The 12,500-nt window shown below is 38.2% G+C and overlaps 2 protein-coding genes across 14 annotated transcripts in view; both read left to right on the forward strand.

Annotated features, from left to right (window-relative positions):
* jakmip3 (Janus kinase and microtubule interacting protein 3) overlaps window positions 1-452 on the forward strand; it is a 42,935-nt gene extending 42,483 nt beyond the window's left edge. For 8 of the 12 annotated variants that reach the window (XM_084134467.1, XM_084134460.1, XM_084134465.1 and 5 more), the window contains one exon: window positions 1-452. This exon is cut by the window's left edge and continues 15 nt beyond it. Coding sequence is in view for 6 of the 12 variants with exons in the window: in XM_084134460.1 (XP_083990586.1) it covers window positions 1-138 (138 nt within the window). In the remaining 6 variants the exon portion in view is untranslated. The other 4 variants (XM_084134468.1, XM_084134462.1, XM_084134463.1 and 1 more) reach the window with 2 other exon arrangements.
* A 2,539-nt stretch (window positions 453-2,991) lies between these two features.
* Window positions 2,992-12,500, forward strand: part of dpysl4 (dihydropyrimidinase like 4) — a 15,962-nt gene continuing 6,453 nt past the window's right edge. Inside the window, exons 1-5 of one of the 2 annotated variants that reach the window (XM_084134475.1) lie at window positions 2,992-3,474; window positions 8,700-8,788; window positions 8,937-9,121; window positions 11,875-12,039; window positions 12,193-12,254. In XM_084134475.1, the coding sequence (XP_083990601.1) occupies window positions 3,115-3,474; window positions 8,700-8,788; window positions 8,937-9,121; window positions 11,875-12,039; window positions 12,193-12,254 (861 nt within the window). In that variant the 5' untranslated portion in view covers window positions 2,992-3,114. Of the gene's footprint in view, window positions 3,475-4,323; window positions 4,591-8,699; window positions 8,789-8,936; window positions 9,122-11,874; window positions 12,040-12,192; window positions 12,255-12,500 lie in introns of those variants that run through there. The other variant, XM_084134476.1, reaches the window with a different exon arrangement.

The raw sequence follows: 12,500 nt of genomic DNA on the forward strand, positions 1-12,500 counted from the left end.
CTGTCCCAGAGGAGGAGTGTCACACACGTGCCATCAGGGGTCTCAGCGATCCCCTCTGTGCTGATACACTCTGGGACATGGACATGGAATATGGTGCTGTCTATCTTGTGGACTTCTAAACTATTTTTATCCTCCTGACCTTTTGAACTATGCTTTGTGTGAGCTCTTTGCGTGTGGAATTTAAGGACTCTTAAATTGAAACGCTCTCTCCTTTCCCTGCTGAGCAGGTGGTGCTGGAGGCTGCTTCTCTTTGGAAGCCTGATGGAATGAGAGATGTTACGTTAAAAACCTTCCTCCCACTGTTTACACTCACTCTGCTTGGGTTCCCGGTGGCACTGGCCCTCCCTCCTGAGCTGAGAGTTAAATCCTGGAATTAAAATTATGTCTGTTTTTTTTTAATGTACAGGAACAGTGTTTCAAATAAATTTCTCAGAGGAAGACAGAAAAACTAAGAGGATGTTTCTGCATATTTTTCTGTTCATTGAAAATAAATTACCACGGTGGATTCTGAGGTAAATACGTGCCTCTGAATGGCCTCAAACTCAAGGTAAGCCTGATTTGTGCTTATACTTCTGAATATGGTTAGCTTTAAGTCTATGTATTGTTTGCTTATAATGTGCGGGAAAGGGCGATTGTAAAGTGCTAATATTAGATGGATGGATGGATGGATGGATGGATGGATGGATAGATAGATATTAAATAAATATTTATAATAAATGTAGTCAAGTATATTGATTTTCATATTTGCATAATTCAAAAAAGGTTTGCAAATAACACACTTATTTTACATCTACTGAGATGCGACAATGAAAATTATATATAAAATATTATTGTTATAATATAATATTACTAGTAGGATTATTATATTATACTAATTATGTCAGACAGTATTTCAAAGTTCTTCCTCTAGTTTTCTGTCAAAATATATAGAAATGCACAGGCTAATATTTTTTTTATTTTTAAATACTCTAAAATGGATATATATATATATATATATATATATATATATATATATATCTTTATTTTTTACTAAATTATAGTAAATTTTACTAAATTATTATAATTTGTATTCATATTAACACAACAAAGTTACTATAGTATCTTTGTTGTGTTAATATGAATACAAATTATAATAATTTAGTAAAAAATAAAGATATGGATAGGTAGGTAGATGGGTAGATAGATAGATAAATAAAAATCATATAAATAATATTTGTAAAAAAAATATAGTAAAGTCTGAATTGTCATGTTTTTTTGTTTTTTAATATTTAAGTGTCTAGTACATATTAAAATGGTTGCTAAAAAAGATTTCTTCTGAAGTTGTAAAGCAATAGTGAGGTCTAGCACAGAGTTGAACAGCTGAGCTTGTTGTTTTATAAACTAAACTAATAGACATTCATGATTTTATGAACCTGGCATGTCACTGAACTCTCTCTCTCTCTCTCTCTCTCTCTCTCTCTCTCTCTCTGTCTCTCTCTCTCTCTGCTAAAATTCAACTCTGCTGTGGACGAGAGAGATAATGCTAAAATCGAGGTTTTTGCCTCCGGCTGGTTCTTCCATCTCACTCTGTTACATCTGCCACAAGAAATGCCATTGCATTACAATCAAAGAGAAACCCAGGAAGAAAATGCTCCGGAATACGGGCTGTGGCTCACAGATACCCACGAGTCCTTTGTGCTTTCAGAAATAAGGAAGTGAGAAGTAGATGTCATTTACGATCATGGTCTTTGAAGCTTCTTTGAAACTCCTTAACTAGAAAACATGCAGGGGAAAATAAATCATTTTTGCTACATGATGTGAATTTAGAAAGAGCTTTTGATATGGAAATAAACAGCATATTGAGTTTATTCACACATGCACTTTCCTGCTAAAACTGGTCATGGAATTTATGACTGATTGTGGCTGTTGCTGTCGGTGCTTTAATTGTTTTGACTGAGATATTACACAGTTGTTGACAATGTATATTTTATGGATCCATTTAAATGTGCACATGAAAAGTGGCGAGATCATGTCTTCGGTCAGGTATGAATGTAGATGAAACATGTATCTGTTAGATTAGATGGAAATGCAAACCCTCTTTCCTCAGGCTATTCTTAGACTTCAGCTATTGTGCTTTTATACGACCCATTCTGTCTGTAAAGTGTTTAACGCATTCACTCCCAGAGGCATTCAGCATATGGAACAGGACTCCTTGTCCTTTGGGCACATCTTCAACCCTCCAGATGGACTTTCCCAGATCTCCACATGCACAGATGAGACCAGACACACTGTAAACGACATCTGCATGCATTTGGTAGAATTAGCATCTGTCTGTTTAACATGAATTGCAATTTCCTAATGCAACCCGTGAGCTGATAAAACACTGGAGGATCAGAATAGATACATCACTAATAATTAAAACTTATTTTTAAAGGTGTTGCTTTTCAAAAATGATTTTTTTTTTTATTATGATTTTTATATTTTTGTATCACTATACATGCAGGTTTCAAGATCTCACAATATTTTTTATGAATGCTCAAATAAAAAAATAAAAATTACAATAATTTGTATTGCAAAATCGCAGGTGATGGATGGATGGATGGATGGATGGATGGATGGATGGATGGATGGATGGATGGATAGATAGATAGATAGATAGATAGATAGATAGATAGATAGATAGATAGATAGATAGATAGATAGATAGCATTTTAAATATGCACTTTCCCTTATACATTCATATGAATTTCACCCTTGAAACTGGATGATGACTTGATTTTCATGTAAACTACTCATTTGCAGGAGAATAAATTTGTAGTTCCTTTTCTCACACTTACTCTTTTGTGAATGAGATTTTCTAAAGAGTCAGATACAGAAGCAGGATTTTGTATTGATTCTCTCTGATTGGACTGTTTGTAAAACAATCGATTTACCTTAATCTCGAGGGAGCGCTCATGTCTTTGCTAATCCAGTGAGTGGAGGACTTCAGCACCACGCCTCTCTGGACAGCTCCTATAACAGCACCTGCACGCATGACAGTCGCTCTCACACACTCTGACACTCATGGAATAAGTGTGTCCCTGGAATACTAGTCCAAAGATTCTTCAAACAAGCTTCCCATTTCTTCTGTGAGCCATGGCTGAGAGTAGACTCCTTCCACCGGATGATGACCAGGGTTCCCTGTTGTCCAGACTGGGCACCGACAGCCCTAAACCCCGAGTGAAGTTCGGGGGGATGTTCTGTAACATCGAAGGAGCTTATGAGAATAAAACCCTGAATTTTGAGTCGTACAGCCCCAGTTCTGCCAGGAGAAACCCCCGGGGACGAGTGGACGATCAGAGGGACAATTTCAGCGACACGTCGAGCATGAGTGATTTCACCAGCGTGAGTCAAACACCTCCGCACCGAACACAGTCCAGCCCGTCCTGCAGTTCACAGGGACAGACCCTCGTGTACCCCACCGGACCCAGTCGCGTGCATAACGGGCGACGAGAGGTAATCACATATTCTTCGACTGTCACTGTTAATGTGTAGACCATGGAACTCTCACTGCAGTTTAAAATAAGCTATATTAAATTGGTAGCTATTTAATTCCAGTTTACATAATGTTTGTCTCAAAGCTTTATAAAAAGCAAGTGAAACTTGTCATATTTAGAACGTAGTGCTTTAATAAAGTTGTTTTGGCCAATATATATCAGGCTCACTCAGAGATGCTAAAGTTGTGACCAGTGGTGGGGGAAAAAACAGACTCGTAAATATATATAGCCTATATATATATTTACAAGGGCGGGGAGGATGGCCCAATTATCCTGAGTTAACCCTATATATATACAGAGAGAGAGAGAGAGAATGTTGTCAAATTACAAAATAAAAACTTTTTTGTACTTTTTTTTAAGCAATTTATCTGTCTGTAATAATGTTGTATACAGTTATTTTAATCATTATTTTAATCTGTTTGCATTCAAAGCAGCATGGATGATTTTGAACTCTTTTATTTTATGTGAAATTTATTTTTCTAGTGCAGTGGACAGATACATAAATAGGCAAAATTATATTTTTTATAATGTTTTCTTTGTGATGTAATAATTTGTGTGTCAATGCCTTAAATGCACCCTTTTACTTTGCAATAGTTAAAGTAAACGATTTTCTGAGATTGTGACCCAAGAATAAAATGTTCTTTCACACTTAAAAAATAAATTAAATAAATTTAAAAAAATCTTCGTGCTATCCAAAGTGTAAAATACACACATATACTCTCTTACAACTTTCTTTCAATTTTTTTCAAGAATTGTGCAGCCTGAGGTTCCGCCTCGCCCCTGACTCTGAGTGTGTGAATACTAAAGCAGCAGATGGTGGGCAGACACAGACAGAGAGGGTGGGGGATCTGCTTTTGTCTACTGTGACTATTGAACCCCGGTAATCTTAAACTAAACTACACCCCGAATACTGACACCCGTCCACGCGCCCCGTCGCTGCGCCTTTATTCTGACGTGAGCAAAGATTCGATCATCATCATCATCATCGCTCGCTTCCTCTGGAATCAAAGCTCTGCTCCCACTCCGGTCCGGTGCCATGTCTTTCCCAGGCAAGAAGAACAACCCTCGAGTCACGGTAAGAAATGTTAGCCATTAAAACCCGAGGCCACCGGTGAATGTTTGCTGGCTGCATAACGCGGAGACATAGGGATGAGGATGATGAGGATGATGATGGTTTCATTGTGCAGTCATGGGTGAGCCGCCGCCGGCAACAACCTGCTGTCCTCGAAACACTGCTCAGAAAGCCGGTCAACATTTAAGAGCTGCACTAATGCATTTCATGATGTGAGAAATGCAAACGCTGTGCATGGGTCTGTGGTTCAGTGTTTAATGTGCTACGGTGGAGGCTAATGCCGGTTTCTCGTGTCCATTGTGTCTTTCATTCATTCATTCATGTCGGCTCGTATCGGTGCCGGTTTTTGTGACTTCTTCGTGAATAGAAAATAGGCTACGCGTTTTGTCTGTATATGTTAAGCAATAAAACCGCTGCTCCATTTCCGCACAGTGCACACAATGTCAGAATTCCACGCACGTCGCGAGCGTTCAGATCTCTTCTCTGGCCTAGACGTGTGACTGGGGGCCCTGCCCATGAGCCCTGGCCCCTGGCAAGCCTTATGGAAAGCATTTTTGGTGAATTTAAACCCTATTTTACAGTTCTAACCGCTATATGTCTATACTACATTATATGTCAATGTACCAACTCATTTGGCATATTAAAATATGCTTGTTGCAGTAAAATATGCTTATAATAATAATAATAACAATATAGACACAACACAATGAAAAGCCATGATGAGTTTTTTGGCCTCTCCAGCAATTGTGGTCAATAATTACAGAAAGACAGAGCACTTTGCGCACACACAAAACACCATAACACACATGACATTAAAAGTAACATAACAGTTCAGAGTAGTTTATTACTGAGAAAAAAATAAATAATAATATATATATATATATATATATATATACATATATATATATATATATATATATATATATATTAGGGCTGTGAAATGATTAATCGTGATTAATCGCATCCAAAATAAAAGTTTGTGTTCACATAATATATGAGTGTGTACTGTGCATAATTATTTTGTATATGTAAATACACACACATGCATGTATATATTTAAGAAATATTTGCTTAAATATACTGTATATATAATTTGTATTATATATAAATATTTTATGTATTAATAAAAAAAAATCTTAAATATATACATGCATGTGTGTGTATTTATATATACAAAATAATTATGCACAGTACACTTTATTTTGGATGCGATTAATCGCGATTAATCGTTTCACAGCCCTAATATATATACATATCATGAATAATATATATATGTATATATGATATATATTATGAATAATTTCATGAATAATTTCATTAGTTGATTGTTTTTAAATATTTTACATTTGCTTTGTGAAACATAATTAAACATTCTCAGTAATAGGCATGTGCCGGTATCAAATTTTCATGCTGCGATTAATTGATTGAGCTTTTATCACGGTATACGGTATTATCACGATATTTTAATTGCTATAATTATTAAAGGTTAAAAATTAACAAATTAAATTAAATACAATTTGGTTTCCATTATAATAAATTATGACACAAGTAAAAATATAATACAAATGTAATATAGTGCACATATTTAGCAAAATACTCCTCTCTATAGCTATTTTTTCTAGTCAACTAATGTGTTTGGTCATTAAATGGCTTTCCTGAGGTAAAGTAACGTTCTGTGACATAATTGTTCACCTGCAGTTTTATTGACCTCTTTCCGTGGTTGAAAAACACTGATTGATCGATATTAATGTATGAGGCATAAATACCTTTCGGTAAGTTGTACTGTATCTTTAAATAAAAAGTAACAGGATCGGTTTACTTGAACTGAGGCGCTACAGCGATCGGTCATGTCACATTTACAAGCGCCAAAACGGTATTTATTGTCTGAATTTCGTAATAAAATGGACAGAACATGAGAGCTGAGATTTTTTTTCATATCAAAAGTAGCCTGCTCTGTCTAGTCTGTCGGTGTCCTCTTTGCTCCGTGATTTTTCTGTGCGTGAGAAAATGGATGTGTGGCGCGAGAGCATGTGAAAAGTGTCGATTGCGTGAGTCTCACGCTGAATGCGTAGAGTTGACAGCCCTGCTTTTAGAAGGGGGATAAATCGTCAGCAGCGTTCCTCCTTCCGCCATGCTTCTTCTCCATGTGAGGATTATTTACATTAGACTAGAGTGCGCACTGCGCTGCATGCACACAGTGCTTCATGTGGGGATTGTTTACATCAGAGTGCGCACGTGTTTCGCGCAGCATATACGCAGTGTTTGTTTAAGCGGTTGATGGAAAATAAGCTAATGCGCATTCTATAAATATAAATTCTGATCTATTATTTTTCACGGTATTTTGAAGTGCCCACGATAACAATATCGTGCATATTCATTACCGCGATTTATCGCATTACCGAATACCGGCACATGTCTACTCAGTAAACAATGTTTATTTATTTGTATTTTTTTTAAATTACATTAAAATTAAAGTAAAATTACATGTATTGTCATAAAATGTCATTTTAAAATACACACTTCTACATTATTTCTCTGTTAAAATAACTTTAAAATAACATTCTTCGCAGTGTGGAACAGTCAGTATGGTGTACTTTTTTTAGGATTGAAAATTGAAAAGGCACTTTACCCCATGTTCCCTATCATAGTTATTTTGTATAAAAAACAAAAACAACTGTACATTAAAGAAAATAAATTTTGCTTTTATTGTTTATATGTTCTTGACCATGTCTGGTTCCAGTAATATAATGACTTTAGACAATGAAAGGGTTAATAAGCGAGGATTCATCCATGTGCACTGCAGGAGCGAGACAACCCGGGGAAGAGCGCTGTTAACTCGGCCAAATTGGATCCAAATCCCTTCCGCACAATTTGGCATTGCAGAGTCCCCTGTCTGACCCACATTCAAAGCACAGTGAAACACATATACTCAGCATGATTTTGGAAACATCTGCATTACATTTTGTTTATGCTGCAAATAACAAAATAATTGCATATTCCTTCATCCAATAATTCATTACTAAAGGCCCTGTATATTCAGTACTGTAACGTGAAGGGTCGTCCTGGAGCACACAACGCTACCCTCGCTCTGTCTGTCTCGTCTCTCCTCAAGCAACATTGTGGCCCAGAATCAGAAATACTCGGCAGGGATTTTGGCTGTGCCAGTGATGGGCCGCCCGTGGAAGTGTCACATTGCATTAAAGTGAAGCTCTGTGGTTTGCACGCCACCCTGGCACAGCGAGTGTGGTGAAATACCCTTTAGCAAGAGTCTAGAAAAGTTTATCTAATTTATGTCTTTATTTAGCCATGTCTGTTGAGACTTTGGCTGTGTGAGAGTTAGGGCTTTGAGTTGAGGTTGGCATTGTCTAAACAGCACCGTGAATGATGTTTCATGCCTGGGTGCCCTAACAAGCCCAGTTGCCTGGCATAGTTCCATGCCAAGGGTGAGTGAACAGGCATTGCTTCATCTGAATGCGGTGGTCTCCTGTAACTGGGCTTATGATTTGGACTCAGTTAAAAGGACAGTGAAAAGTGTCAGTACCATTCCTCGCTATGCATTTATGCAAAACCACAGCAGTGATGCATGACTAATGGAGTAAACAGAAAAGTGTTGTTACAGATGAATGGAGATGCCTGTTATCTTTCTTTTGTGTTCTCTACCTCTGTCTGGGTTTTTATATGTCTGGTTTTTCAATGATATGATCTCTCTGATTAGCTCTTTATAGAACGCTGCATATTCTGCATAGGAGGATTTGCATGCATTATACCCCTCTTTGTGCTCTTGTGCTTTGAAATCACTGTAAATCTATAACCAAGTCTCTGGAACTGGGTCAGCCTCAGCAGTTTCAGTGAAATTCAAGTCATCTGAGTTAAATAATAAGGATGTTTTTGGTATCTTGACACTGAACATCCATCTCCACTTCTTGATGTGAGTGATGTCAAACCTGTGTTAAAAAGTTCAAATATGTCCATATGCGAATAGTTTTAGTCTCAATTATTTTATTCTCCATGGAAGGGTGAGTAAATATCAGAATGTACATTTGTAGTGGAACGATCACTTTAAAGTTACATCACAACATGCGGCACTAAATTCCGTCTTCTTTTTTCCACAGGGTGACAAACTCATCATTAAAGGTGGAAAAATCGTAAATGATGACCAGTCATTTTATGCCGACGTTTACATTGAAGATGGAACCATTAAGTAAGATTTCATTATTTTTAAAATCTACATATATGTTGATTGCAACATTATATATTTCAAATTTCATGTAGCATATCCTTTATCCGAAGCGACTTACAAATGAGTAACATCTCAAGAAATGTTTATTTTGCATTATTCTGACTGGTAGGCAGATTGGCGAGAACCTCATCGTACCTACTGGTGTGAAGACAGTGGATGCCTATGGGCATATTGTGATCCCAGGAGGCATCGATGTGAACACATGTCTACAGGCCCCTCACCTGGGCATGACCCCGGCGGACGACTTCTATCATGGCACCAGTGCAGCTCTGGCTGGAGGAACCACCATGATCAGTATGTCATCACATCAACATCTCATATGAAGAGAGCAGAAGACTTTCACTAGTAAACAGATCATTAAACTCAGAGTGGAGATCTAGTGGAAACAGTAAGCCATTACTGTGGACCGAAAGGAGGGTCTCTGGTAAAAAAAAAAAAGAAAAAAAGAAGAGAGCTTGTCGAGACACATAACATCAGTAGAATTGGGGTCACAGCGCTGTCACTGTCTGTTCTCTTCTCTTCTGCTCAACTTTCCTTAGATACGCCACTGTACTGTTATGAAGTCATTTAGGACAGAGTAATGTCTCCTTTACGGCATTTGCATTGTTCATTTGAATTGTATTTAAAGGGATAATTCACCCAAAATTTTTAATTCTGTCTTCACTCGCCCTCATGTCGTTCCAATCCTCTTCTTTGGAACCTAAATTAAGATATTTTTATTAAAAGAAATAGTGATTTCCGTCCCTCCATTCCAGTCTATTCGCCCAAAACTCTGATGCTTCAAAACGTCCATTAATATCTTAAAATAAACTAATACAAACAATCCATGAAGTTACTCAGTTATAAGCAGCTCATAAAATTAGCATACATAATTATATAAGAATTAGAAAAAAATAGCATGTTTGACTGCTGTCATTGCTTAAAATATTAAATCAACTATCCATTTATGACCACAAGCATTTAAAGGGGTCATGACACTTTTTTTTTTATTATTATTATTTTAATATGTTAATGAGGTTCACTTATAATGTTAATAAAGTTTTTTGTGCAAAAAACAAATATATATATGTGTAAAAACCCTCATTCTGACCCTCGTTTTAAGGAGCGTCTCCGCTAATGCTTGTCAGTAAACGCCCACTGTTATGTTTGGCTAACATTATTGCATAGGAATTAGGAAACAGTATCAACGCACAATTGCTATTGTACATGAGCAAGTGTTTTGAAAGCATAAAACCATCATTCACAGACAAAGCATTATGCAATCGTTTACTTGCAGTTTGTGATGCAGCTGCTGTCAGATCCAATACAGCTGACTGCCTCATGTCAACAAAAGTTTCTTTGCGAACTTTCCATTACACTGTGCCTCATCTACAAAACAATCTGCAGTCAAATCAAACGTTTCTTTACGTTGTCTCTTCCATTCATCCTATTGTTGACAGACTCATGTGTGTGGAGTATGTCAGAAACTGAACACACAGCTGTGACACTGACACAGCGTCAGTGATTATAATGGGTTCTATTTGCTTTTAACGTGACACTCGCATCCAGTGTAGGCAAATGTCAGCCGTTGAGCGACTGGACGCCAGTGGGCGGGGCCTATGTTGCGATGATGTATAACTGTTCATCGATGTCTTGCTCTGGAGGCAGTCATATGTAAATGTATTTCCCAGTGTGATGTCACAAATCCCACAATATCCAAACGAGCCGTTTTATATGGAGCTTGATTAAATAAATGCTTTGTTTATAATGAGGAGGACATTTTAAGCTATGAAACTTGCAGGATGTTTTAATGGTGGTTGGTGGATGGTCCTCACTGCAGAACACGAAATCCAGGGGGAGGAGTTGGATCCAGATCCAACTCCTCCCACCTTACATATACCTAAACCTACCCATCTCCACCCCCTGATCCCTAAACCCACCCCTAAACCTACCCATCTCCACCCCCTGATCCCTAAACCCACCCCTAAACCTACCCATATCCACCCCCTGATCCCTAAACCCACCCCTAAACCTACCCATCTCCACCCCCTGATCCCTAAATCCACCCCTAAACCTGCCCATCTCCACCCCCTGATCCCTAAACCCACCCCTAAACCTACCCATCTCCACCCCCTGATCCCTAAACCCACCCCTAAACCTACCCATCTCCACCCCCTGATCCCTAATCCCACCCCTAAACCTACCCATCTCCATTCCCTGATCCCTAAACCCACCCCTAAACCTACCCATCTCCACCCCCTGATCCCTAATCCCACCCCTAAACCTACCCATCTCCACCCCCTGATCCCTAATCCCACCCCTAAACCTACCCATCTCCACCCCCTGATCCCTAAACCCACCCCTAAACCTACCCATCTCCACCCCCTGATCCCTAATCCCACCCCTAAACCTACCCATCTCCACCCCCTGATCCCTAATCCCACCCCTAAACCTACCCATCTCCACCCCCTGATCCCTAAACCCACCCCTAAACCTACCCATCTCCACCCCCTGATCCCTAATCCCACCCCTAAACCTACCCATCTCCATTCCCTGATCCCTAAACCCACCCCTAAACCTACCAATCTCCACCCCTTAGATGTGGATCCAACCCCGCCCCCTGGATCTTGTGGACTGCATTGAGCTGCTACTGGAAGATCAAGGCAAATTTGATTTCTCATGTCATGACCCCTTTGAAGTCAGTATAAAGCGGAAGTTGTGATTGTCTTTTCTTCTCTATTGTGACACACATCTGACTTCTAGAACAAGTAAAAATGAAAGCCAGGACTTGATTTTGTCCACCGGGAGTTGATTAGTTAGAGGTCGCTGCAAGAGGGAAGGGGAAGTTATTTTGGTTAAAGATTGCGAGGACACATAAAAAAAAGGTGTGCATAAATAAATCATTTATAATAAATATAAAAAATGCAATATTCCATTAAAAAAAACAAAACAAAAAACAAGAACCGTCCATGTTGATTTCATGGTGACTTTAACACAGGAGTCTATTTCTTAGCATATTAATCATGTGTTTTTCATCAGTCTCTGCTCGTCTTTCTCACTTCCTTTAGTTGACCATGTTTTGCCTGAACCGGGTTCTAGTTTACTGGCAGCGTATGACCAGTGGAGGGATACGGCAGACAAGAGGTCGTGCTGCGATTACTCTCTGCACATCGACATCACTCGCTGGCATGATGGGCTGTTTGAGGAGCTGGAGTCTCTGGTCAAAGATAAAGGTGATGTGAGATTTCAGGTGTGACTTTGATATTTTTGCTTTCTGAATTATTAGGTTAATTTTTTTTTTTTAAACACACATAAAAACACGTTTTGCATTCAGCTCTAGAAAGATATATTACATTATAATAACACAATTCTGTTTTTCTTTTTAGGGGTCAACTCATTTCTCATCTTCATGGCTTATAAGGACAAGTACCAGAGCTCTGATACACAGGTTTGTTGGCCATGTGATTCTGAATTTATTGTCCAAATTTAATTAGTCACATATACTGTACAATATTAAATCATAAAACAGTCAAAGAACAACATTTAGTAGAAGTAGAAATCCTTTGTAGCATTTTTGTCACTTTTGGTCAATTCAATGCTGAATAAAAGCATTACATTCTTTTAAAAAACTTACTGACCCAAACTTTTGAACAGCAATGTATGTTTATAGATCCTATTTCCAAGAGCAAACTCT

Source organism: Abramis brama (assembly GCF_963993115.1).
Source record: "Abramis brama genome assembly, chromosome: 14".
In the NCBI taxonomy this organism is placed as follows: Eukaryota; Metazoa; Chordata; class Actinopteri; order Cypriniformes; family Leuciscidae; genus Abramis; species Abramis brama.